Below are 24,881 nucleotides of genomic sequence, written 5' to 3'. Positions count from 1 at the left end.
AGGTTAGTATTAGATTCCTTACCTTAGAATATCCCCAGGCGTCAGACTGGATCCGGAAACTTTTGCGTAGCAGTACCCTTGCGCGTCGGTAGGCGTCATCTGCGGCTCCACGTCAGCGTCGTCTGTGCCGGAATGACGTCGCCGGAGTACTTAGACGCCGCCCTCGCGCGCTGACGTCAGTTCTTCTTTTTTCCGCGCCAGCTAAGCGCAGATCCGGAGAAGTAGTACCCTTTAGTCATTTTTTGACTAAAATTTTGATCTTTTTGATCTGTTTTTCGCGTCGATTGGATGCCCGGGTTTAAACCCAGCTCCAAGTGCAGCCGACTGATGTCGGTTACCGACCTCCATCGCCGGTGTCTTCAGTGTCTAGGCCTCGACCACGATGACCGAACCTGCACCGACTGCCGGGCCCTGACGTCCAAGGCTAGGCGGGAGCAGTCCCGCAAGCGGCTTGAGCTCCGGCAGTCGGCCCCGCGCCGTTCAAGGTCCCGGAACCACAGGAGGTCGAGGGACCGTTCGCGGTGCCGGAGCCATCATAGCTCCGGAAGCCAGCATCGGTCTTCGGGATCAAGATCCTCAGGTAAGAGGCATGAGAGGTCAGGAAGGCGTCATCGCTTTTCCGACCCACCCCGACGCTCGCGCGATGCGCCCGGGGGTTCGGGTGACACCACCCACGTGGCTCCGACGGAGTCGCGGGCGCCGCGGCCTGCCCCATACCTTCCGGTCCCTGGGCATGACGCAACGCTGGAGGAGATCAAGCGCTACCTCATGGCCATGAGGTCTCTCCCTCCTTCGCCGGGTTCCGCGGTGCCTTCAGGCCCAGCAGCCCCGGCTGGGGAGCCTAGCTGGTCGGGTGCTTCGGCCCCGGCGACTTCGGTCCCGGCACCGCAGGCCCTCACTGGATCCGGTTCCGGATCCGGGTCGTCGCCGGTTGACCTCACGACCTCTGGGCGACGCCGTCCCAGTTCCTACCCTCGATTCGGTTTCGGCGCAGCACCGCTGGGCACCGCTCTCGACGTCTCTTGGAGATTTTTACTTCAATGAACCGGCCCCATCCTTTGAACCTGAATACCAGGTGATGGGTGACGAGGGGGATTGGGAGGGGTCTGAGGACCCTCTGGCACGGGAGTGTCCATCTCAGCAGGACTGGACAGGTGAGCTTGGGGATGCCAGTGGGCTGGACACCTCGCCAGACACTGGTTTTGTCTCCCCTCCCACCGTGGCTTCGGAGGAGGGGGCTGCCTGCAGTGTGGTGCTGATGCGGGCAGCCAAGGCCTTGGGCCTGGAGCTCCCCATCGCAGCCGTGAGGACAAACCTCCTCACAGAGGTCCTTAAACCGCAGTCAAGCTCAGCTGAGCCTCTGCTGCCGTTTAATGAGGCCTTGTCAGACGTTCTTTTGGGCACTTGGTCCAAGCCCGCTACAGGTCAGCCTGTAGATAGGAACGTGGCCAGATGTCACCGCCCGGCTCAGGGCGACCCTTGCTTCTTGTCCACCCATCCCACCCCGAGAGCCTGGTCATCCAGGCCTCCAACTCCCAGACCGCATTCCTGACTGCCCCGCCCGATCGGGAATCCAAGAGGTACGAGCAATACGGTATGAAACTATTCTCCTCCCTGATTTTGGGACTGTGGTCAACACTGCGTGCCTCTTGGGCCGCTACACCCACTCTCTGTGGGACACGGTTGCGGCCGTGCTGCCAGAATGTCAGGCGGAGGTCAGGACTAAACTCGCCCAAGCCCTTGCGGAGGGTCGAGATGCAGCACGGTTTTCTATCCGGTGTGGGCTGGATACCACCGACTCACTTGGCAGAGCGATGGCAACGACGGTGGCGATTCATCGCCATGCCTGATTGAGGTCTGCCAACTTTTCGGCCGATGTCCAGAACACTCTTATGGACGTGCCGTTCGATGGCCGTCACCTTTTTGGTGACAAGGCAGACAATGCACTTGAGCGGTTTAAGGACTCCAGGGCTACGGCCAAGTCGTTGGGCCTCTCGGCCCCGCGCCAGCAAACGGGTGCCTTTCGCTCCTTTCGTGGCCAAGGAAGGGGTGTTCCCACACGTGTTGCCAGCCACGCACCGCAGACTAACTTCCAACGCTGTGGTGGCCGTGGAAACCGCCGTGGCGGCGGTCGGGGACAACGGCGAGGCCAGTCCACACCTTCCCCCGCAGCATCCGCCTCTGAAGCCTCCTAGTCCGTGCTTTCAGGCCCATGTGACGCCAGTGGGGGGCAGGGTTCGCCATCACCACTTCCACTGGCGCGCTGTCACTTCGGACAGGTGGGTGTTGCAAATCGTCTGAAGGGGCTACTCCCTCCCCTTCGAGGCGACCCCTCCAGCCATGCGACCGCAATACCACTGCATGTCTGGGGACCACTTGCAACTTCTGAAAGAGGAAGTTACGGCCCTCTTGGCCAAGGGGGCCATCAAGCGCGTTCCTGGGCCGGAAGTAGGTTGTGGTTGTTACTCCCACTACTTTCTGGTACCCAAGAAGGGCAAAGGGGGCCTACGCCCTATCTTGGACCTACAGAACGTCAACGGCTTCCTCCGGAAGGAGAAGTTCAAGATGCTGACACTGGCTCAGGTCTTAGCTGCCCTGGACCCCGTAGACTGGATGGTAGCGTTGGACATGCAGGACGCTTATTTCCACATTCCCGTCCTGCAGGCCCACCGGCGCTAACTGCGGTTCACGGTAGGCGACGAGCACTTTCAGTTTACCGTGCTCCCCTTCGGTCTTACCAGCGCCCCACGGGTGTTCATGAAGGTGATGGCGGTTGTAGGAGAGTAGGGTCTGCTTCCTATGGTCACCCCCACTTTTTGCCTTGCTTTACAGGTTTTCGACTTAGATATGGCTCTGGGCCTGCTCATCAGACCCACAGCACAGATGCACTCTCTCTAAATTTACACCATGTACTCTAGGTACATCCACAATTGGGAATTGGTTCACATTGTCAGCCCCTTGTAGAAGTGTACCCTAGGTACTCAGGGCATAGGTGTAAACAAGGCCTACCAGGGGCTGCAGCATGCATTATGCCACCCCTGGCTGGCCACTCAAATAGACACAACTGGCTGATCACTCAGCTGGGGCAAGGTCGTGTAAGCACCCCTTGCTTAGGTATAGTATTCCTATACCTACTTATATATAGACGACACATAGTAACCTATAAGTCACTCCTATGGCAGGCCTTAACAATCCTGGAGGCAGAGTGCTTGGTTATGTGTGAGATGGTGCTCTAGCATGAGCTGAGCCTGTCTGCAGCTTTCGGAACCATGTCCTTATAGCTGTTCTATGATATCACCATACCATATACTCTTAAGTGCATTATAATCCTCGCGATTAAATGCTAACTTTGGTTTGGCTTTATCCAAACATGTTGTGTACGGTGTCATACGCTTTGGAATACTACCCCCTCGCCAATTCTGGCGACGGGGGTAGCATTCCACCCTTCTAGAGGGAGAAGAAATGTTGTTGCTGACTATCCCGGTTAAAGTTAACCAGAGCCCCAGCGTCACAAAATGGACGCTGCTGCCACCGACACAAGTCTGCTGCTGGGAGTCCTTCCAGCCACGGAGGTTTGGACAATAGGTTTCCTGCCTGGAGAGGTGCGAGCACCACCCCGACAGGACTTTGTATATTGGGACAGGGAGGGCTGAATAGATTGAGACACTGCCTGGGGCACACTAGGTGCTCCATGCATACCCCAGTTCAAACCGGTTGCTGGGGCACTCCAGCCTTAGCTCTGGCGCGAAACTGGACAAAGGAGAGGGGGTGTAACCACCCCCCTTGGTGGTCCCACCCACAGGAGGGACCTAGTCAATAATCCAGCCCCTTTTAGTTGTATAAAGGTAGGAGCTGAGTCCTGAGACTTTAGATTAGATCCTGACTGAAACCCGAAACAAAACTCTGGACCTTCGACATTCTGCTGAAGCTGAAGACTGAAGAATCTCCCTTGTGGCCAAGGAGTGACCACCCTGGGCAACCAGGCACCATCCAGCAAATCAACGGCTTGCTATGTCGACGTTCCCGCTGGAACGTGAACACAGAGCCAGACAAGACCCAGACTTCCAGACCTCTCTGACCCTCTCTTCACGACTGCAGCATAGCTGAGATCCGTGGAGGCGATGAGACACGTGGGACCGGACATCTTGAAAAGCCTGCAACTTGCTACCCTTGCAGCTCCTGAGGCATCCTCGAAGCTGTACACTGGGGACTGAGAAACCCCGAACCCGAGCTCCACCTGCACCGAAGACCAGCCCTCCACACTCCATGAGTTCTGCTTGGGGCGCTTCTGCCTTTGTTCTGCTCGACGCGTTGTCCGGTTGCTGGCCCGTTGGCTAGTAGCCTCTGTGACGACAATCCTTTTGAATCACCTCACTGGTCTGGTTGCTCCAGACTGGCCCTTGCCTCCCTGCAAAGGTGAGGTACCTCAGACCTTGCTGGTCTGCACCAGAAGCCTTCTTTGAATCCTGCGTGGTTTGCCTTTGCCAAGGCACGTTGACTCCAATCCGGCAGTTGACCCCTCCATCTGCGAGAACCTTCGTGGGACAGCTCCTCTCCAGCACCTGGTCGTTGTCGACGCCTCTTGGTCCGCGTGGCTGCAAAGACAAGCTTCAAGACCGCACCTGATTGCTCCTCGACATAGTCTGGTTCCTTCCTGGTTCCTTCCTGGTTCCACCCGGTCACTGGCTAGTGACCCAGACTCTGTCCCCTCTGCTTTCAGGTCCTCTTCATCCTCGATCCACCCTTGGATCCACCCGGACATTTTCCTCCTGGTCGTCTGCAGCATCTTTCCTCCAGGTCTCCATAGGATCCAACGACGAAACCCGACACATCTTGCCAGCTATGCACCCGCCGTCCCTGGGTGAGGTAACGCGAGTACTTCTGTGCTCCCAAGGGTATTGACTATCCAGTTGTCTAGGTTTTTAGTTGTTTCCTCCTAGCTCAACCAGAGGTGTCCTAAATCCTTCTTTTTCTAACTCTTAAGTTCCCATTGACTTTGCATTTGCGGTGATCCTGGCGCTTCAAGACAACCTTAGAGCCAATGCGGATGTCGATACACATCAAGCCCTGGTGCTGCTTGACCTCTCGGCTGCGTTCGACACGGTTGACTATGACATCTTGCTCAACCGTGTCGAACAGGCTGGCCTGAGAGGACCAGCGTTGAGCTGGATCACTTCCTTTATCGAGGGCCGAACTCAGGCAATTCAACTAGGCAGCTTTATAGGCACTAGACATACATCCACCTGTGGAGTCCCGCAGGGGTCGTCATTATCCCCCTTATTATTTAATCTTTATCTCCGCCCTCTTCTTCATTCCCTTAAGAAATTTAAAGTCACGGTGTTCAATTATGCGGACGATTTACAGCTATTATTCCAACTGAACATCCCCGATGCTGTGTCCGAATTTCAGAACACCATGAGACACATCCAATGCTGGATGAACGAAAACCATCTAAAACTTAACCCGGGCAAAACAGAACTACTTTTGCCCGGGAACAGTTTATCCAGCTGGAGTGTCAACTACTGGCCAGCAGACCTGGGCACCCCCCCTGTAAGGTCCACTGCTGTAAAGAGCCTAGGTATCACGCTCCATACGGACCTGTCCTTAAAAACCCAGGTGGGTGCCGTGGTCTCCGCAAGCTTTTTCCAAATGAGGAAAATAAAAAAAATTGCTCACTTACTCACCCAGTCTGCCTTAATCCAGGTTACTATTGCCTTGGTCATGTCCCGCCTGGACTATTCCAACAGCGTCTACCTGGGACTTCCAGTGGGCCTGTCGAAGAGACTTCAACTAGTCCAGAATCAGGCGGCTAGACTCATTTTACAACAGCCAAAATGGTCTTCTATTAAACCAGGACTAGAAAAGCTACACTGGCTTCCGATTTCCCAGCGCATAGCCTTTAAAGCTGGCTGTATCACCTTCAAGGCCACACAAGATAAAGGCCCTGCCTTTATTCGCAGTCTGGTTTCTAAATATACCCCCACTAGAAGCCTGCGCTCTGCTCAAAAATCCCTATTGGAGGTGCCTCGCTTTAAAAGGAAGCGACAGGGTGGCTGCTGCTTTCGCCATCTAGCAGCCTTACTTTGGAACTCCTTCCCCTTACCGATTAGGCAGAGTAAGGATTTACTCACCTTTCGCAAGGGACTAAAAACCTGGTTGTTCTCTCAAGCCTACCATTAGCCTTTGTTAGCTTAGTATTATGTTGTACGGATTCTTCACACTTCCTATAGCGCCATGAAGCCTACGGGCGTACGAGCGCTTTATAAATTGATTTTAACATAACATAACACGCGTGTGTGTAATGACACTGCACGCGCCGCCTGTGGGCCTCCTACTCCTAACCTAAGGTTCAGATAGGATAGCCCCAGCGATTCCCTAGGCCCTAGGCCTTCCCTTTTCTCGTGACATGGTACTTATAGCACTTTCTTAATATATGGTTTGCTTCGCCCCTAGGGCCTAACTGTAAATTGTGCAACTTAATGTATTCTAACGGAGTATCTTGTGATGTGCTTTGGCCTCTGATCTCATAAAGAGTTCAGAGGAGTGTGTTAGTAAATAAATGCATATATATTTTATATATCTCCTGTGTGGTGTCCTTTCATTTGATATTCAAGGGGTTGCATATGGTAAAACAGCTGGCTTTACACGCCCTCAAGAGTCTTTTAGCCTAAGACTGTTCTGTCCACGCTACCACTAGGATAGCTGGTCTATAAGGTTGACTTACAACCATCACCATAAGAGTTGTTTGGACTGGTGCAAGGTGTTCACTAGAATAGTGAACATCATATACCAGACCAACTTCTCACAGCGGTGGTCGCAGCTCATCTGCGCAGGTTAGGGGTTTCAGTCTTCCCCTACCTCGACGACTGGTTGTTGAAGGCAGGCTCGTCCCAGACAGTCGTCAGCCACCTCCAGACAACAGCAGACCTCCTGCACCAGCTGGGGTTTTCCATCAATGTGCCAAAGTCACACCTGTGCCCCTCTCAGAAGCTCCTCTTCATCGGAGCGGTTCGCGACTCGGCGCAGTTTCGGGTTTATCCTCCCGAACAGCAGGTTCGGGATATTCAGGCTCTGATTCCAATCTTTCAGCCTTTATCCCGTGTCTCGGTCAGGTTGACGCTGCGGCTTCTGGGGCTGATGGCCTCCTGCATCCTTCTGGTGCATCACGCCCGGTGGCGGATGCGAGCTCTGCAGAGGGACCTGAAGTTTCAGTGGGCCCAGCATCAGGGCAACCTGTCCGACCATGTCCTGATCTTGGAGGGCACTGCGAGACCGCTGCAGTGGTGGCTCACGGACCGCGCTTGGGCCAGCGGCAGGTCCCTCTCCTTACCCGAACACGTCCCACCTAGGTTGGGGAGGCCACATGGGAGAGGCGGAGATCAGAGGCCTCTGGTCTCCAGCGGAGTCCCGGCTCCATATTAACCTTCTGGAGCTGAGGGCGATTCATCTAGCACTGAAGGCATTCCTCCCCTCTGTCCGGGGGGGCTTAGTGCAGGTGTTCACGGACAACACAACCGCCATGTGGTACTCCAACAAACAGGGCGGAGTGGGGTCGTGGACCCTCTGCCAGGAGGCTCTGCGCCTCTGGCAGTGGCTGGAACATCAGGGCGTGACTCTGGTGGTTCAACACCTGGCAGGTTCTCTGAACGCCAGGGTGGACGAACTCAGACGGCGGTGCATGATGGATCACGCATGGCGTCTGAACTCGAATGTGGCGCTAGGCCTCTTTCTGCAGTGGGGAGAGCCTTGGTTAGATCTATTTGCCACAGAAGAGAACGCGCAATGTCATCAGTTCTGCGCGTTGGAATTTCCAAGGCGGCACTCGCTCGGAGACGCTTTTCGTCGCGAGTGGAGCAGCGGTCTGTTGTACGCCTTTCCGTCTATACCACTTCTGCCTAGAGTGCTGAAGAAGATCAGACACGACCGGGCCCAAGTTATCCTTGTGGCTCCGGACTTGGCACGAAGATACTGCTTTTCCGAGCTACTCAGCATGTCTTGTCGATCCCCGATTCGTCTGCCTCTTCAGGAGGACCTTCTGTCGCAGCAGCAGGGGACGGTCCTCCACCTGAACCTGTCCAGTCTCCACCTCCATGCTTGGAGATTGAGTGGCGACAGTTGAGGCCATTTGACTTGCCTCCTGAAGTTTGTAATGTGATTCTGGCAGCCAGGCATCCCTCCACAAAGTCGGTATACGCCTGCAGGTGGAACAGATTTGTGGCATGGTTCACAGCAAAGGCTGTGGATCCACTCTCTGCCCCCCTTTCTGAGGTTCTCCTCTTCCTTCTTTCTCTTGCCCAGCAGGGCTCTGCTCTGGGCACTATCAAGGGCTACCTTTCTGCCCTTTCCGCCTTCTTAAGGCTACCTGATCAACCTTCTTTGTTCAAGTCCCCGATTGTAAATAGGTTCTTGAAGGGCATCACTCATATGTTTCCCCCTGTTCCTTTCGTGATGCCCCAGTGGGACTTGAACCTGGTTCTGACTTACCTTATGTGTGCTCCTTTTAAGCCGCTTTATAACTGTCCTCTCCGTCTTCTTACTCTTAAGACTGCTTTCTTGGTTGCCATCACCTCTGCCAGGAGAATGAGTGAGCTCCAGGCTCTTTCCTCCTAGCCTCCTTTCCTTTCTGTCCATCCGGACAAGGTTGTGTTGCGGACAAGACCCTCTTTCCTGCCCAAGGTAGTCACAGCCTTCCACATCAGGCATTCCATCACCTTGCCCACCTTCTTTCCGCATCCCTCGAAAGAGGAAGAAAGGCTCCACCATCTGGACCCAAAACGTGCGCTCTTTCTATTTGGATCGCACACGCCAGTTCCGGGTGGATGACCAACTCTTTGTTGGTTATGTGGGCGCTAAGAAAGGTCCGGCAGTGCACAAGCGGACCATCTCTCGGTGGGTTGTGTTGTGCATCAAGGTATGCTACTCCTTGGCTAAAAAGGAGCCTCCTGTTAGGCTGAAGGCCCATTCCACTCGAGCCACGGCGGCTACTACTGCCCTGGGCCGGGAGTCCTCTTGCAGGACATCTGTCAGGCAGCTACGTGGGCCTCGCTGCACACGTTCGCAAGACACTACTGCCTGGACAGCCAAGTCCGGAGGGATGGCTTCTTTGGCCGTTCTGTCCTCCAGGACTTTCTGGTGTGATTATTGGTTCGCAGACCCACCACCGGGGTTGGTATTGCAGGGGTATCTATTCTAAGGTAAGGAATCTAATACTGCCCTGTTTCTTTCAGATGCACAAGTTACTTACCTTCGGTAACAATATATCTGTAAGAAACAGTAGTTAGAATTAGATTCCTTACCGCCCCACCCATCCTCCCCGTTCTGCGAACCGATGTCTAGGGTTAAGGTCATCCCCTTTCAGGGCCCTAGTTTCATGGCACCAGTGTTGGTTTTTATCATGGCTCTGCGTTGCTGGCACGGAAAAGCTGTGTATAAGAACTGACGTCAGCGCGCGAGGGTGGCGTCTAAGTACTCCGGCGACGTCATCCCGGCGCAGACGACGGACGCGGAGCCGCAGACGACGCCTACCGACGCGCAAGGGTACTGCTAAGCAAAAGTTTCCAGATCCAGTCTGACGCCTGGGGATATTCTAAGGTAAGGAATCTAATACTAACTACTGTTTCTTACAGATATATCGTTACCGAAAGTAAGTAACTTTTGCTTCATGTCCTCCTCTCTATGTGAGAAGACACATTGACAGTGGGAGAGATGGCCCTCTGCTTCAAACCTGGAAGCAGACAATCCTGCATTACTGATTCTGGAGGCGAATTCAGACAGGAGCATGGCTGTCTTTGGTTCGACAGCCTTCTTCTGATACAAGGTGATGCAGTCTGCTTTTGGTCTCTGGTCCCAAGTGGCATGAGTTGAGGCCTGTCACAAATTTGGCTGTGGCAGCAAAGCCTGAGTACACTGCCGGCCATTGCCAGGGGAAATTTTACAGTCACTCAGGAACACAGTGGACAAGTGTCTGGTATCCAGTTACAGCTGTGTAGTCCACTTATGCACCCTTGGGCAAGTCCCAAAAAACAAGAGAGGGAGTGAAGAGGTGCAGTAAGTCGTGGACTCGACCTCCTCTGCAAATTATGAAAAAACAAAGAAAGTCCACTCTAATTTGAAAACAATACTATCCTTACAAAAGTGACTGAACCAACAAGAGCTATTGGGCTTTCTAAATAGGAAAAATAATATGTGTTGTAGAATAACCCTCACCCACCAAAAGGTCCCTTGGTGGCATGCTTCATTATCGGGTTCCTTCCGCCCCGCTGCAAGATGGGGCGTGCTATGACCGACGGAGACGTGGGAGCACTTGCTAGTGAAGTGATACTATGTGTTTGATGTGAGAGTTGAAGAGTCAGGCAATAAGTGAGTTAAGAAATACCTGGCTGTGTGGAAAACGAAACTTTAATACTCCCTATAGCTAGTACTAATAAAAAGTGGGAAAATGGAGTAAAGGGTGCTGTAATGGGCAGTTTCCTCTCCAGTCTACATGTTTCGATTACAGCACTAGCAAGTGCTCCCACGTCTAGTTCAGTCGTAGCACGCCCCTTCCTGCAGCGAGGCGGGCAGAACTCGATGATGAGACATGCCACCAAGGGACCTTTTGATAGGTGAGGGTTATTTTAGAGCACATATTGTTTTTCCTATTTAGGCAACACAAAAGTTTTTGGGTTTAGTAACTTTTGTAAGGATAGTATTGTTTTCAAATTAGAGTGGACTTTTTTTGTTTTTTTCACACTAGGGCAAGTGCCACAGGCTTGGAAACAGTACATTCTGCAGTAGTACAAGCCACTTGGGCAAGTGCAGCAATGGCAGGGGACTGTTCAGGAACACTTTGGCAGTGCCACAGATCCTCTGCTTCAACTCGTGTGACAGACTCCAAGACAGGAGCACATTAGTCATGCTCTGGGGACTCTCTTGGGTATAGGCCCTTAGCTCCATTGTCAACTGTTCTTGTCCACACTGGCAATCAGATTCTCCTGTATGGTTGGTTTGCTCCTTCCCTCTTCTCTCAAGATGGTTACCTCCAGGCATTCCAAAACAAGGAGACAGTTCGTCCTTTAGATCAGACTCCAGGTGACGTCCCCTCACATTTTAGAAGGTGACTGTTAAACAGACACGAGTTGTGGTGCGCAGCAGTCATCTTGGTACTCTGCGTAGCACTCCCTCCTTGGTCAGAGAGAACTTGGAACTGGTAGAACAAGTGGGTCAACAGCTCCCCCTTTTATACAGGCACAGCAGACCATAGATCAGAATTTGTTTGGGTCGGTCCTCCTTTTATGCATTCTTCTCAGACTGACTTTCAGATTCAGTCTTTGACTAAAGTTGTATTTCTCAAAGCTGGATTGTCATCACGTAGGAGTAACAGAGGCACAAAGAGGTGTGAATATTCTGCACCTGGTTATCAATGGTCACGCTTAAAAGTGATCAGTAAGGGAGACAAAAGCCTGGCCTTTCTAAAAGACTCTTCACGAATATCGGACACTGCAGTCTCAGCCTATACCAAATGCCTGTACTCATGAAGACTAATCAACAGCTCTTTGCATCAAAAGGATCTTATTTAAATACTAAGGATAGGTCTGTTTCCTTTTTCCCCACTTCATTGTTTGTGTGTCCTCCATCCATTCTCAGGGTGTCCGCAGTACAATACCACTGTCAGAGAAAGTAACCTCAACTCCATCTTGTTCACATGAACAGGTAAGGGATATCCAAAGCGGAACCCACCCTTTGCTTTGGTTCACTCAAACACCCATAATGTGTGCATCATGCAGAATACATAAATACATACATAGGCTGGGCTGTTAGTATAGGGAGCTGGGTCTAGCTTGTAGCATCAGAACTATACATGAGTGGGCCAGATGTGGCTCTGTGCCTCAATGTATCACTGGAACCAAGCTGTACCCGGCTAATGAGCCCATATCTATGGCCAAAGCGGACCTTAGTTGCTTGTATTCTGGTTCAGGGATAACCTGGCTTGGCAGTTCGGGCTGTTTGCATGAGGAGCAGGGTCAAGACTGATATGCATGTGACTGGGTACAACTGAGGCGGCATGGTGAGCACAAAAAACAATTGGTTAGGATGCTACCCGAGCGGTTGCCAGTGGTCAGACAAATTGCAAGCATTCCTCCCATCATCTTTTGTGTGTTTCATGTTCCGCCATCAGTGACATGGTTATGCCCAGCCGTGGGTTCAATGCTCACTGTATCACTGGAACCAAGCTGTAACCGACTGATGAGCCCATAACTAGGGCAAAACTGGTCCGTGATTGCTTTTGCTCCGGTTCAGGGAGGACCTGGTTTGTCTGTTCTGGCTGGGTACAAACTGAGGTGGCATGGGTGAGCAAAAGATCAATGATCTGAAAGAAACACGTAGTGATCGATTCCTTACCTTAGAATTTCCCCAGGCGTCAGACTGGATCCGGAAAGTTTTTGTTAGCAGTACCCCTGTGCATCGGTAGGCGTCATAGTGCATCTCCGCGTGCGTCGTTGGCGCCGGGATGACGTCGCTGGAGCTACTTATTCTGCGACAGCAAGCGCAGATCCGGGAAAAGCTATTAGCCTCAGTCACTTTTTGACTGAGTTTTTTCGAGGCTTTTTTCCCCATTTTTCTCGAGTTGATCGACTCCTGGTGTTGTAGGGCTGCCCTGCTTCAAGAACTGTGGGGATTGTCACCGCATAATGTCAGTGACAGACTCACACTGCGTGTGTCTCTACTGCCTGGGGCGCGACCACGACTCCAAGTCGTGCCCAGACTGCCGGGCCATGGCGAGGAACGTGGCCCGACGCTTTCGCCCCTTTTTCTCTCTCAACACCCAAAGCCTGAGAGCTTGGTTGTCCAAGCCTCTGCTTCCCAGAATGCATTCCCTTCTGCCTCTCCGGCTAGGGAATCCAAGAAGCTGGAGCAGCTTGGCAAGAAGCTGTTTTCATCTGCCAGCTTAGGGCTGCGGTTGGTGAACACTGCATGCCTCTTGGGCCCTTATTCCCACTCTGTGTGGGACACGGTAGCGCAGGTGCGGCCTAACAGTCCGGAGGTGGCCCAGACAGTACTCTCCCAAGCTTTTGCTGCTGGGAAAGACGCAGCTAAGTTCACCATACATTGTGGGCTTGACACCGCCGACTCGCTGGGCAGGGTGATCTCCACAACGGTGGCGCTTAGGCACCACGCCCGGCTGAGGACTACTGGCTTCTCAGGGGATGTCCAGAACACTCTGATGGACATGCCCTTTGATGGCATTCGCCTTTTTGGCCATAAGGCAGATAGTGCGTTGGAGCGCTTTAAGGACTCCTGGGCTAGGGCCAAGTCCTTCGGCCTGTTGGCCACTCGGCCTCCTCCGCCTTCGGCCTTTCGTGGCCACGGGAGGGGTGCCCCACCACGTTTGCTCCAGAGCCACAGGCCGGCGCAGCAACAACATCAGAGCGGACGTGAGAACCGTCGAGGCGGTTCAGGGGGCCAGCGTGAGGGTCAGTCCCCCTCCACCCTCATAGCATCCACTGCAAAAGCATTACTAGTCTGGAATTTCAGGCCCATCAAACGCCAGTGGGCGGCAGAATTTGCCATCATCTCCCTCACTGGCGCAACATCACCTCGGACAAGTGGGTGCTGCAAATTGTCCGAAAGGGCTACTCCCTCCCCTTCGAGACTACCCCTCCAGCCATGCCACCTCAGTACCACCACATGTCAGGGAGACAATCTTGTGCTCCTTCAGCAGGAAGTCAGGGCCCTCTTGGCCAAGGGTGCCATCGTGTGCGTTCCTGGGCCAGAAGTAGGTCCTGGTTGTTATTCCCACTACTTTCTGGTCCCCAAGAAGGACAAGGGCCTGCTTCCTATCTTGGACCTCAGGAACGTCAACCGCTTCCTCCAGAAGGAGAAGTTCAAGATGGTGATGCTAGCTCAGGCCTTGTCTGCCCTCGACCCTGGAGACTGGATGGTAGCGTTGGACTTGCAGGGCGCATATTTCCGCACCCCCATCCTGCCGGCACACCGGCGTTACCGGCAGTACACAGTAGGCCACGAGCATTTTCAGTTTACTGTACTCCCCTTCGGCCTTACCAGCGTCCTTCGGGTGTTCATGAAAGGGATGGGGGTGGTCGCAGCTCATCTGCGCAGATCAGGGGTTCCCGTCTTCCACTATCTCGACGACTGGTTGTTGAAGGCGGGCTCACCCCAGGCAGTCGTCTCCCACCTCCAGACTACGGCCGACCTCCTGCATTTGCTGGGGTTTTCCATCAACATGCCGAAGTCGCACCTGATTCCGTCTCAGAAGCTCCTCTTCATCAGAGCGGTTCTGGACTCGGCACAGCTCTGCAGTGGGACCTGAAGTTCTAGTGGACACAGCATCAAGGCAACCTGTCGATCACTTCCTAATCTTGGAGGGCACTGCACGACACTTGCAGTGGTGGCTCACGAATCGCGATTGGATCAATGGCAGATCCCTCTCCCTTCCCCAACCAACACACAGTTGTGATGGACGCGTCCCTTCTGGGATGGGGCAGCCACATGGGAGAGGTGGAGATCAGAGGCCTCTGGTCTCTGGTGGAGTCCCGGCTCCATATCAACCTTCTGGAGCTTCAGGCGATCCGACTTGCACGGAAGGCATTCCTTTCCTCTGTTGTGGGGAGAGTAGTGCAGGTGTTCACAGACAACACCACCGCCATGTGGTACTGCAACAAACAGGACAGGGTGGGGTCATGGACCCTATGTCAGGAGTCTCTGCGCCTCTGGACATGGCTATAACATCAGGGCATTTCCTTGGTGGTTCAACACCTGGCAGGTTCTCTGAACGCCAGGGCGTACGAAATCAGCCGCCGGTGCATGATGGATCACGAATAACATCTGAACTCTGACATGGCGCAAGGTCTCTTGCAGCAGTGGGGAGAGCCTTGGTTAGATCTATTCGTCACTGAAGAGAATGCGCAATGCGATCAGTTCTGCGTGCTGGAATTTCGAAGGCGGCACTCGCTAGGCGACACCTTTTGTCACGAGTGGAGTTGCGGTCTACTATACACCTTTCCGCCTATACCACTTCTGCCCAGAGTGCTGAAGAAGATTCGGCACGACCTGGCCCCAAGTCATTCTTGTGGCTCCGAATTGGGCAAGAAGATACTGGTATCCCGAGCTACTCAACATGGCGATCGATCCTCCAATCCGACTGCCTCTTCGGGAGGATCTTCTGTCGCAGCAGCAGGGGACGGTCCTCCACCCGAACCTGTCAAGTCTCCATCTCCATGCGTGGAGATTGAGAGGCTACAGTTGACAGCTTTCGGTCTTCTTCCCGAAGTCAATAATGTCATTCTGGCAGCCAGGCGTCCCTCCTCTAAATCGGTATACGCCTGCAGGTGGAACAAGTTTGTGGCATGGTTCTCAGCTCAGTCTGTGGATCCCCTTTCTGCCCCTCTTTGAGAAGTCCTTCTGTTCCTTCTATCTTTGGCCCAGCAGGGCTCGGCTCTGAGCACTATCAAAGGTTATCTTTCAGCTATCTCTGCCTTTCTACGGCTTCCAGACCAGCCTTCTCTTTTTAAGTCCCCTGTTGTTAACCGTTTTCTGAAAGGCATTACGTACACATTTCCTCCTGTGCCGTTCATCATGCCTCGATGGGACTTAAACCTTGGCTTGACATATCTGATGACGCTCCCTTCGTGCCCCTTCATAACTGTTCTTTGCGTCTTCTTACTCTCAAGACTGCTTTCCTGGTAACTATCACCTCTGCCAGAAGAGTGAGTGAGCTCCAGGCTTTCTTCCAAACCTCCTTTCCTTTCGGTTCATCCGGACAAGGTGGTTTTAAGGACCCATCCTTCTTTCTTGCCATAGCTTGTCACACCCTTCCACATTGGGCAGACCATCTCTTTGCCCACCTTCTTTCTGCCTCCGCATCCTTCATAAGAGGAAGAGAGGCTCCACCGTCTGGACCCAAAATGTGCGCTCTCGTTCTATCTGAAGCACACACAACAGTTACGGGTGGATGACCAGCTCTTGTTGGCTACTTGGGCGCCAAAAAAGGTTGGGCCGTGCACAAACGGACCATCGCTAGGTGGGTCGTTCTGCGCATCAAAGCATGTTACTCGTTGGCTAAGAAGGAGCCTCCTTTGGGGTTGTATGCCCATTCTACCAGGGCGACGGCAGCCACTACTGCCTTGGAACGCGGCTTTCCCTTGCAGGACATTTGTTAGGCAGCTACGTGGGCCTCGCTGCACACGTTTACCAAGCATTACTGCCTAGACAGTCAAGTCCGTAGAGACGGCTTCCTTGGCCGTTCTGCTCTCCCTGACTTTCTGATGTAATCTTGTTCGCAGACCCACCACCGGGGTTGGTATTGCTGGGGTATCTATTCTAAGGTAAGGAATCTATCATTAACGCGTCTCTTTCAGATGCACAAGTTACTACTTGTGTAACGATATATCTGTAAGAAACATTAGTAGTGATCGATTCCTTACTGCCCCATCCATCCTCCCCGTTCTGCGAACTGATTTCTAGGGTTAAGGTCATCCCTTTCAGAGCCCTAGTTTCATGCCACCAGTGGTCAGTTTCTTGCATTGCTCTGCGTTGCTGGCGCAGAAAGTTGTGTACAAAACTGACGTCAGCGCGTCTGAGTAGCTCCAGTGACATCATCCCGGCGCCAACGACGCACGCGGAGCCGCACGATGACGCCTACCGACGCGCAGGGGTACTGCTGATGAAAACTTTCTGGATCAAGTCCGACGCCTGTGGATAATTCTCAGTTAAGGAATCTATCACTACTAATGTTTCTTACAGATATATCGTTTCCGAAGGTGAGTAACTTGTGCGTTTGGAATGCTACCCTGAGTGATTGCCAATGGTCAGACGATTGCAAGCATTCATCTCATCAATTTTTGTGTTACATCACTCATGTGATGCAAATAAGGTCTTGTCGCAACTATATTATCACTGAAACACTGTGTGCTGTCACCACCGCTGCACATGCTAATACCCGTGACCGGGATGTTAATCCACTGGCAATAAAGAGTGGTCACTTAGTGCACTCCTCCATATCCAGGACTGCACTCATGAAAAGTGGCAGGCCTAGGCCTTCATGCAAACACTAGATTAGCATGATGTTTGGACCAGATATCCAAAAAACAGTTGACTGTTTCAGACAGGAAACATGGCTGTACCACACGGGAAACATGCCCATTCCAAGTATATTAAGAAAGGAAACATTTGCCCTTAAGGTACCTTTTGTTAAAGAAACATTTGTAGACATAAATCCCTCTTAAAAAATGCATTCCATAACCCTGCACATGCTCAAAGATATTCTTTAGCTATATTCTCACTGAGCATGCCCATGATGGAGGATTAGAAGCAAATCACTCCCCATCCTTTATTTCCTTGCCTGATGGTGCATGACTATTTCCAGTAATGTTTTCAGTAATTAAATCATTTTGTGGCAAAGGCAGAAGTGAGAGCTGGCAAACCCTAAGCGGAAAACAAAAGGTTCAGCGTGCCTGAAAATGTAGGTAATCCCAAATGCAGATTAAAATAAATCTTGCTATTGTTTGCTCAGTGGACTCTGCATATCACTTTGCTGTTATAATTTAATAGAAAAACTGAGGTGAGAAAAACAGGCACTGGAGGTTTCCGACCAGATAATTGTGTTGTGAAGTAACTAAACTCTTGTGTTTTTCACTTTCATTAGGTGAGTCTGTTGACGACTGTGGGGGAGGATACAGCGAGTCCATTGCAGAGATGTGTGAAGAGCTTCAGAATGGCCTCACTCCCCTGCTGATTGTAACCCCGAATGGAAGAGATGAATCGGGAGCTAACCGAGACTGCTACCTTCTAAATCCAGCAGCCAAGTCTTCCCTTCATATGAACATGTTTCGTTTTCTTGGTGAGTATATTAATAGCATGTTTTAGCTACTGAAATTATTTATTGAACTGTTTCTTTATGGCCTGAATGGTGAAGAAAACTGTAAAAAAAAAAAAAAAAAATTGTCAAGTAGGTTGGTAAGAGTAGCGGATCCTAATTCTTTGTCCTCTCGAGAATTGCTATGTATCAAGAGGTTGTTCTTGGAACAAGCCCTGCTGGATAGAGAGCAGCGTGGGCTGCAGAAACTCTTGGTGCAGAGACACATGCTCTATAAGACTGTTCGGGGTATGGAGCGGCATCTAGCCTAGGTTCGCCAAACGCGAGAAGGCTCCTGTTGGCCAGGTTCAGGTTCAACTCGCTGCACCATCTTTTGGCTTCTCCAGCTGACTGGGCTTTGCCCGATTGTAGGCTACCCTGCGGTTGAGATAATAGGTCTCCGCAGGACATCCTACACTTTATTATATTTTGCTGCTATTTTTAGTCCCTCTGGTAAAGTCCCTGAATGTTTCTCAAGTAAGGCCGTCTTTGGTTTACCTGCAGATGCTGCGCAATAAATTTGTTATGTTTGCTGTTTAATGTTTTTACGAGCAGCGTTGAGATCAAGACCTGATTAGTTCTTGTACATTTCTGGCTGACCGGGGCTTTCTGTTTTGTTGATTGTCATTTCATGTAGGAATGATTGACTGAGATGATTTTATATTTGCCTTTTGCATTCTTTTATGGTTGTTCATGTCAAACAAATAAATATTTTATGGTGAGAGTAGCTATGTCTTGAGTCTATGCTACTCTCTATTTGTAGTATATCCTGACATCTAGTGGTGGGACCGGAAACTGCTTTTGAAAAGCTTTTGATTTCATAGCTCTGTACTTTTAATACATCATTTGCTTTGTATCACCATGCTTCTTTCTTCCATGCAGTTATGTTTTATCCCCTGGTACCTTTTATTCTTAGATAAGTGTAGACTATAAACTGCTTATTTTGCTCCTAGTATTGTGACCCTCATTAGTGCTTAGGTTCTAGCCATTTTTAGGTCTTGCCTACGCAGCGCGCATGCGCTGATTAGACAAAATGACCTTTTGCAATCGGTACGGCTTTTCAGCCAAACACGTGCCTTCAATGGCAACGGGTGCACGTGTGGCGATTTACTTGCGTGAGCGTGCGGCGCCATATGGAAGCAATTATCGCTCCTGGAGCTGCTCCCTCTCGCAAGTGAAATGCTTTTACTCTCCCCCTCCTCTCGCCCCTCCCCCTGCTGACTCCTTGTAGCGCGAGGAACGCGCTTGTTAAACTCAGCTGGCACAGTTTGCGAGCCATCACAGGATTTTAAGAGAGCAGAGCGTTTGAGTTGTTTGAGAGCACTCAAACTAACTGGAAGAAAAACAGTTTGTCAAATCCTTGGGTGAGCACTAAGCACAGTGCCAGTCTTATTCACACGTGCAATGCCCCCTGTGTTTACCAGAGCCCCTAACATTTATTGGTGTGTCATCCGCCCTTTTCAAGCGTGCAGTGCAACAGCGTGCGTCCATCTGATCCGCTGCCTTTCACCGATGTAGTACCAGCCCTTTAACTTGTGCAACAACAGCGTGTCTGTTCACCCTAGCAGTTACCTTGCACAGAAGCAGCACCAGCCTTTGCCACGTTTGCAAACCGAGCCAATACATTTTAGTTACGAACAGTGCTTTAAATGGGCAGGCAATGTCCGCTACTGAGTACCTGCACTTCTCAGCACTTAGCAATGCATTTAAGTGGTAAAATACCTGCACTTTTCAGGAACAAACAGGTACTCTACAGAGTGAGTACCGGCACGTCTAGGGTTCCATTTAAAACACTAGTTATGTAGTGAGAGGGGACGCCAGATATGCAACAAGGGGCACGTCTGTGGAGTAGATATCTTCTGCTGATTGTGCACATGGAAAGGGCTGGTGCTCTTACAATTATATAACACCAGCCATCACCACACGTACAGTTTTGCACATGTGCATCCTAGCTGTACTGATTAAGTACCTACAGGAAATCAGCTGCAGGATATCCGTGCATGAGCCCAGTCAACAAGCGCTCCCCGACACCCCACACTTCTCGCAGAAAAAGTTCAGAAAAAACGCAGGACTCCCGGAGGGGTCTCTGTCACGAGGCATGCACGTCATGCGTTCTAGAGGTAACTTCTACACAGGGCGTGGTCTGAAACGACGCTTGCTTGATCAGTGTGCAGGTCTCTGGCATTAAAATAACGCCCAAAAAAACACACACATACAAATATCCCCCTTTGCAGATCGCAGTAATATCCAATATTCAAGCACCTAGAGACAATTCAGTTGGGGGAGGGCGGGTTCTAAAATCCATTAACCTTTCTGCCTTAAGTAGAGTTGATATTCCAAGGATGTTTAGCAGCCACACATGAGTGGTTATTATGCATTTTCTTATACAGCTCTGTACCATCTCTGTGAGTCTGACTGTCAGCATTTATCTTTATGCTCCTTAGACAGTATCATTTTTAGTTGGCTTCTGAAGCATTGATGAGTATTATGTCCTGAGGCTTCTTCTGCAATTCAGTTTTTGGGGATAGCCTACTGAACTGGTTGACCCTCCCTCCACACTCCTTCGACCAGGCTGTTTTATTTTCTATCCAATTAAACAACTTGATGTAGTCTTTTGTTTATGGTAAGCAGGTGCTTCATACCATAATGTTTTGTGTCCCAGCCACAACAACATAAATTGTATGTGCTCTTTTGTGGATTGTAGTGTGGTTTTAATATTGGTGTATTATGAACCCTTGTCTACCCTGAAATTTTCTGACAGCTGTATTGTCCTTCAGAATGAGGAGGCTTTGGATCCTACAAAGTTTACCCCCTTCGGATAGGCGGCTGCAACATTCTGTGTGGGTTTTCAAACACTCAACTTCCAGTCATACCTTCAGAAAGAAGTAGCCGTACCTTCCTCTCTCCTTGAGCAGACTAAGAATGGCAGGATTAATGTTCTTTATCACTTGCGGCTCCTTGTAGCATTATGCAGAGCAAGAACAAATCAGAACACACAAGGTCAGTGGGACTAGGCAGCAGTTTCACCAGCGTACTCTGTTTTTTTTCTCTTGGCCTTGGTCATCTTTTGCTTTTGACTGATTAAACATAAAGCAAGATATGTGCCCTCAGTTGCCTTCAGTTCACCCTCAATCCTACAGCTGGTACCACTTCACTTTGAATTGCCCAAGTCAGTACAGGTCTATCTAGGATAAACTAGACCAGACATGCTGGGTCTTCATTTGCAGTTATTCCTCTTCTTTGGCCTGGTTACAGATTCATTGGATCACTTGCTTCACAAAGACATGCCAACCTATTCTTAATTTGTTTTTTAAAAAAAAGGTTTTCACTCGAGCCTACAGCAGAATGCAGCTGTTAATGAATTCTAAGGCTGCCCAGTCTTGATTCCACCTCATTCTTATTTCTCCATTCTTTCTGTCAAACTTCTCATCTGTCTTACTCTTGCAGTTTCTTTTTCATTCCTGATTTCTCCCTTTGTCTATTTTATCCCTTCTTTATGTTCCTCCTTCTTTCTCACTTTGTGCCATTCCATTGTTCTCTGATAAGTATTTTTCTCCAGGTGGATTCCCAGGTGATCAATTGGGAGCATAAGTTGTAGAAGTCGTCCAACTTGGAGGCTGCAGGCTTCAAGTCTCTGGACAGTACATCCAGACCTCTTAGGATATATCTTTTTTATCTTGGGCACTCTTCAAAACAATTGAGTGGTGCCATCCCAGATACAAATCCTCATTCTTTGCACATAGTCTAGAAGGCCAAATATCTCAAATTATGACGTGTAGATCAGGCTGGTGCCATCATGGCTAGCTGTCATCACCAGCTCTGTATTCTCTTGATCAATGTACATACCTCCTGCCTGCTCATATTGAAGATTATTATACACATATGCTTAATCTGGGCAAATAGGCAGCAGGGAAAACTACTCTGATGAACAATGAATGGCCTCATTGAAACTGCTATTAGGACCTTAAACATCATTATTTGCAGTGCACTGCCAAGCAGGGCCAAAGTGTTCAGACTTAAAATGGGAGACCTAGCAAAATCATTTATCTGATAGAGACAACTAGCCACAGATTCCTTCACGTAGAATTATCCCCAGGTGTGAGACTGGATCCGGAAAACTTTTTGCCACAGCATCCCTGCGTGCCGAGGCAGGGGCGGCAGCATGAGACTCCGCCCAGGCGTCGTCCGCGCACGTGACGTCAGCGAGTTCACATAGGCCCCAACCCGGCGCGCCAACATCAGTTTTTTCCTTTTCCGCGTGCAACTCGGATCCGGTCTCTGTTTGGCCTGTTTGGGCCCCTTTTTTCTCCCTCAATTGTGCTCTTTTTGGTGAACAGTGTGCGAATGCTTTCGGGCTTCAAGACTTGCACATCATGTGGGCGTCTTATGACTGCGACTGACCCTCACCTTATTTGTGTGTGGTGTTTAGGGGAAGATCACGGCACCACTGATTGTGAGGCGTGCCAACAGTTGAAGCCGAAGTCGCGGCGGAAGCGCCGGATGAAACTACTCTTGGCACGTCTCTCAAGGTCCCAGATGAATGGGCAGCCAAACTTCGGGAAGATATCCCCCCCCCACCCCCCACCCCCTCTCAAGACACCATTACTGCTGATACTGAATTTAATACATTGGTCACCCAATCTCTGGAGTGCATCCTCCCGAGATCCAGCACCCTTAAACGTACCAAGAGAGTCAACCCCTCCCCCTTGTACACCCCCGAATTAAATCTCTTACGGAAGGAATGCAAGAGAAATGAACGCACATGGAGGAAAGATAAGACGGCAGACAAGAAAGACATATTTCGTGCCTCCCTAAAATCTTACAAACGGGAACTCCACAAAACCAAGAGCGCATTCTACGAAGATAGAATTAAAAACTCCTCCTGCTCGGCCCATGAAACCTTTGCAATTCTTAAAGAACTCCTTCATGCTCCAGACCCCCCTGCGAAACCTCTGGATCCCAAAGCAGCGGAAAGTAAATGTATTAAACTAGCCACTTTCTTCGACGAGAAAATTCAAAAAATTCTCGCGTCCCTACCCCCCTTCGACGCCGGCCATATGGACGGGGATCCTTCCATCTCTCCCCACTACCACACTCATTTCACCGATGGCCCCTCTCCCATTCTCGTCACCTTCGGCCCAGTATCCACGGAAGAGGTAGCCGCGACGCTGGCCACAATCAAAAGTGGCTCCCCTAGCGACCCTGCCCCGCTTTGCTTCCTGAAAAAAGTGTCCAGCACCATTATCCCTCCTCTCACGTCCCTCATCAACACCTCCCTTTCTCAGGGAGTAGTCCCTCCAAGCTGGAAAACGGCGGTGGTCAAAGGTCTTCTGAAGAAACCTTCACTGGACCCCCTGGACCTAGCCAACTATAGGCCAATCTCCCTTCTCCCAGGAAACAGTAAAATCACGGAGAAGCTAGTGAATAAAAAACTATCACTATTCCTAGAGAGCAACAACTTACTCAGGAACTCCCAGACAGGTTTCCGCCCAGGCCAGGGCACCGACACCGCCCTCCTGGCGGCAGTGGAGAAGGCCAGAAGCATTCTGGACACAGGAGGATCAGTGGCAGTGATCCTCCTGGACCTCAGTGCGGCCTTCGACGCTGTAAACCACCACACCTTAATCCAACGACTGGGAGACATTGGAGTAAGGGGCACTGCCTTGAAGTGGCTCACATCTTTCCTAGATGGTCGCTCCTTTCAAGTCTGGGAGAATGACAGCCACTCCCCCGCAATCCCCCTCCGTTGCGGAGTACCGCAGGGCTCATCTCTTAACCCTACGTTATTCAACGTTTACATGTCCCCGCTGGAGAAATTGGTCAACCCGTTCGGCGTAACGATCATCAATTACGCCGATGATACCCAGCTGGTGGTGACCCTCTCACACCCTCACCAAGATCCCTCTGACCTTCACAGCTGTCTCACCGAAATCCACCTCAGCGCTGAAACTGAATGGGTCCAAGACCGAGATTCTGCTGCTCGGACATAAAGGGCCCTCCTTGCCGCCTAACATCTGGCCCGACTGTCTAGGTGACCCCCCTGCACCCAAGGAGGAGGTTAAGAGCCTGGGCGTATGGCTCGAAAAGGATCTGAGCTTCAGAACTCAGGCCAAAAAGACGGCAGGAATATGCTTCGGACTCCTCAGGGCTTGCAGAAAGGTCTTCCCCCTGCTTCCTGCCACCTCCAGGAAACTATTGATCCAGGGCCTCATCTTGGCGAGGCTAGATTACAGCAATGCAATCTACCTGCGTGCCCCTGAAGCTACACTCAATACCCTGCAGAAAATCCAAAACGCCGCGGCCCGCCTACTTACTCACACCCCAGCCAGATCTTCGGCAAAGCCAGCTCTGAAGCTTCTTCACTGGCTCCCAGTCAGAGAAAGGGTTGCTTTCAAAGCCCTCTGTCTGGCTCACAAAACTCTCCATAACAAAGGTCCACCCATCCTCAAGGAATTCATCACTCCCTACAAAGCGACAAGAGCCCTTCGATCAAGCGGAGAGAACCTCATCACTGTCCCCAGAGTTAAAAAAGCTCGGTCTGGAGGATGCCGCTTCTCGGTACACACTGCCAAACATTGGAACAGTCTCCCCCGGAGACTAAGAACTGAACCTAACCTCCTTCAGTTCAGAAAGGCACTGAAGACCCTTCTTTTCCCCTGATTCTCAGCCCCTTCCGTTGCTGACCCCTCCTGAATTCAGGTTCAAGCGCTGGGATGCTCAAGGGTTACTACGCGCTCTACAAAAACCTTAAATAAATAAAATAAATAAGGTCGGCTTCATCCCCTCGTTCAGTCTCGGCAGAAGATTTCAGATACAGCCGTCGTCGGCCTCCCTCTCCGATGTCGCAAGAGCGTTGCTCCCCGGTGGGTAAGTGTCGCAGTTTGTCCCCGGGGGCTGGTGTTCGGCCTGCTGGGGGCGTGGGTTTTCCACGGGTTATGCGGCCCGTGTGTCGTCCTCCTTTCCAGCGTTTCCCGGTGAAGGTGCGTCGAGAGTCTAGATGGAGACCTATGCGGCGGCCTTGCAGGCC

General features: G+C 51.2%; 1 protein-coding gene across 5 annotated transcripts in view; it reads left to right on the top strand.

Annotated features, from left to right (window-relative positions):
* The window catches only part of HERC2 (HECT and RLD domain containing E3 ubiquitin protein ligase 2), a 1,676,463-nt gene that overhangs the window by 1,504,392 nt on the left and 147,190 nt on the right, over positions 1-24,881 (top strand). For all 5 annotated transcript variants that reach the window (XM_086934186.1, XM_086934185.1, XM_086934187.1 and 2 more), the window contains one exon: positions 17,645-17,839. In XM_086934186.1, the coding sequence (XP_086790312.1) occupies positions 17,645-17,839 (195 nt within the window). The remainder of the gene's footprint in view (positions 1-17,644; positions 17,840-24,881) is intronic.

The sequence above is a fragment of the Lissotriton vulgaris genome, chromosome 8 (assembly GCF_964263255.1).
Source record: "Lissotriton vulgaris chromosome 8, aLisVul1.2, whole genome shotgun sequence".
NCBI lineage: Eukaryota > Metazoa > Chordata > Amphibia > Caudata > Salamandridae > Lissotriton > Lissotriton vulgaris.
Note: the sequence above shows the minus strand (reverse complement) of the source record. Positions and strands in the feature narration are given on the sequence as shown.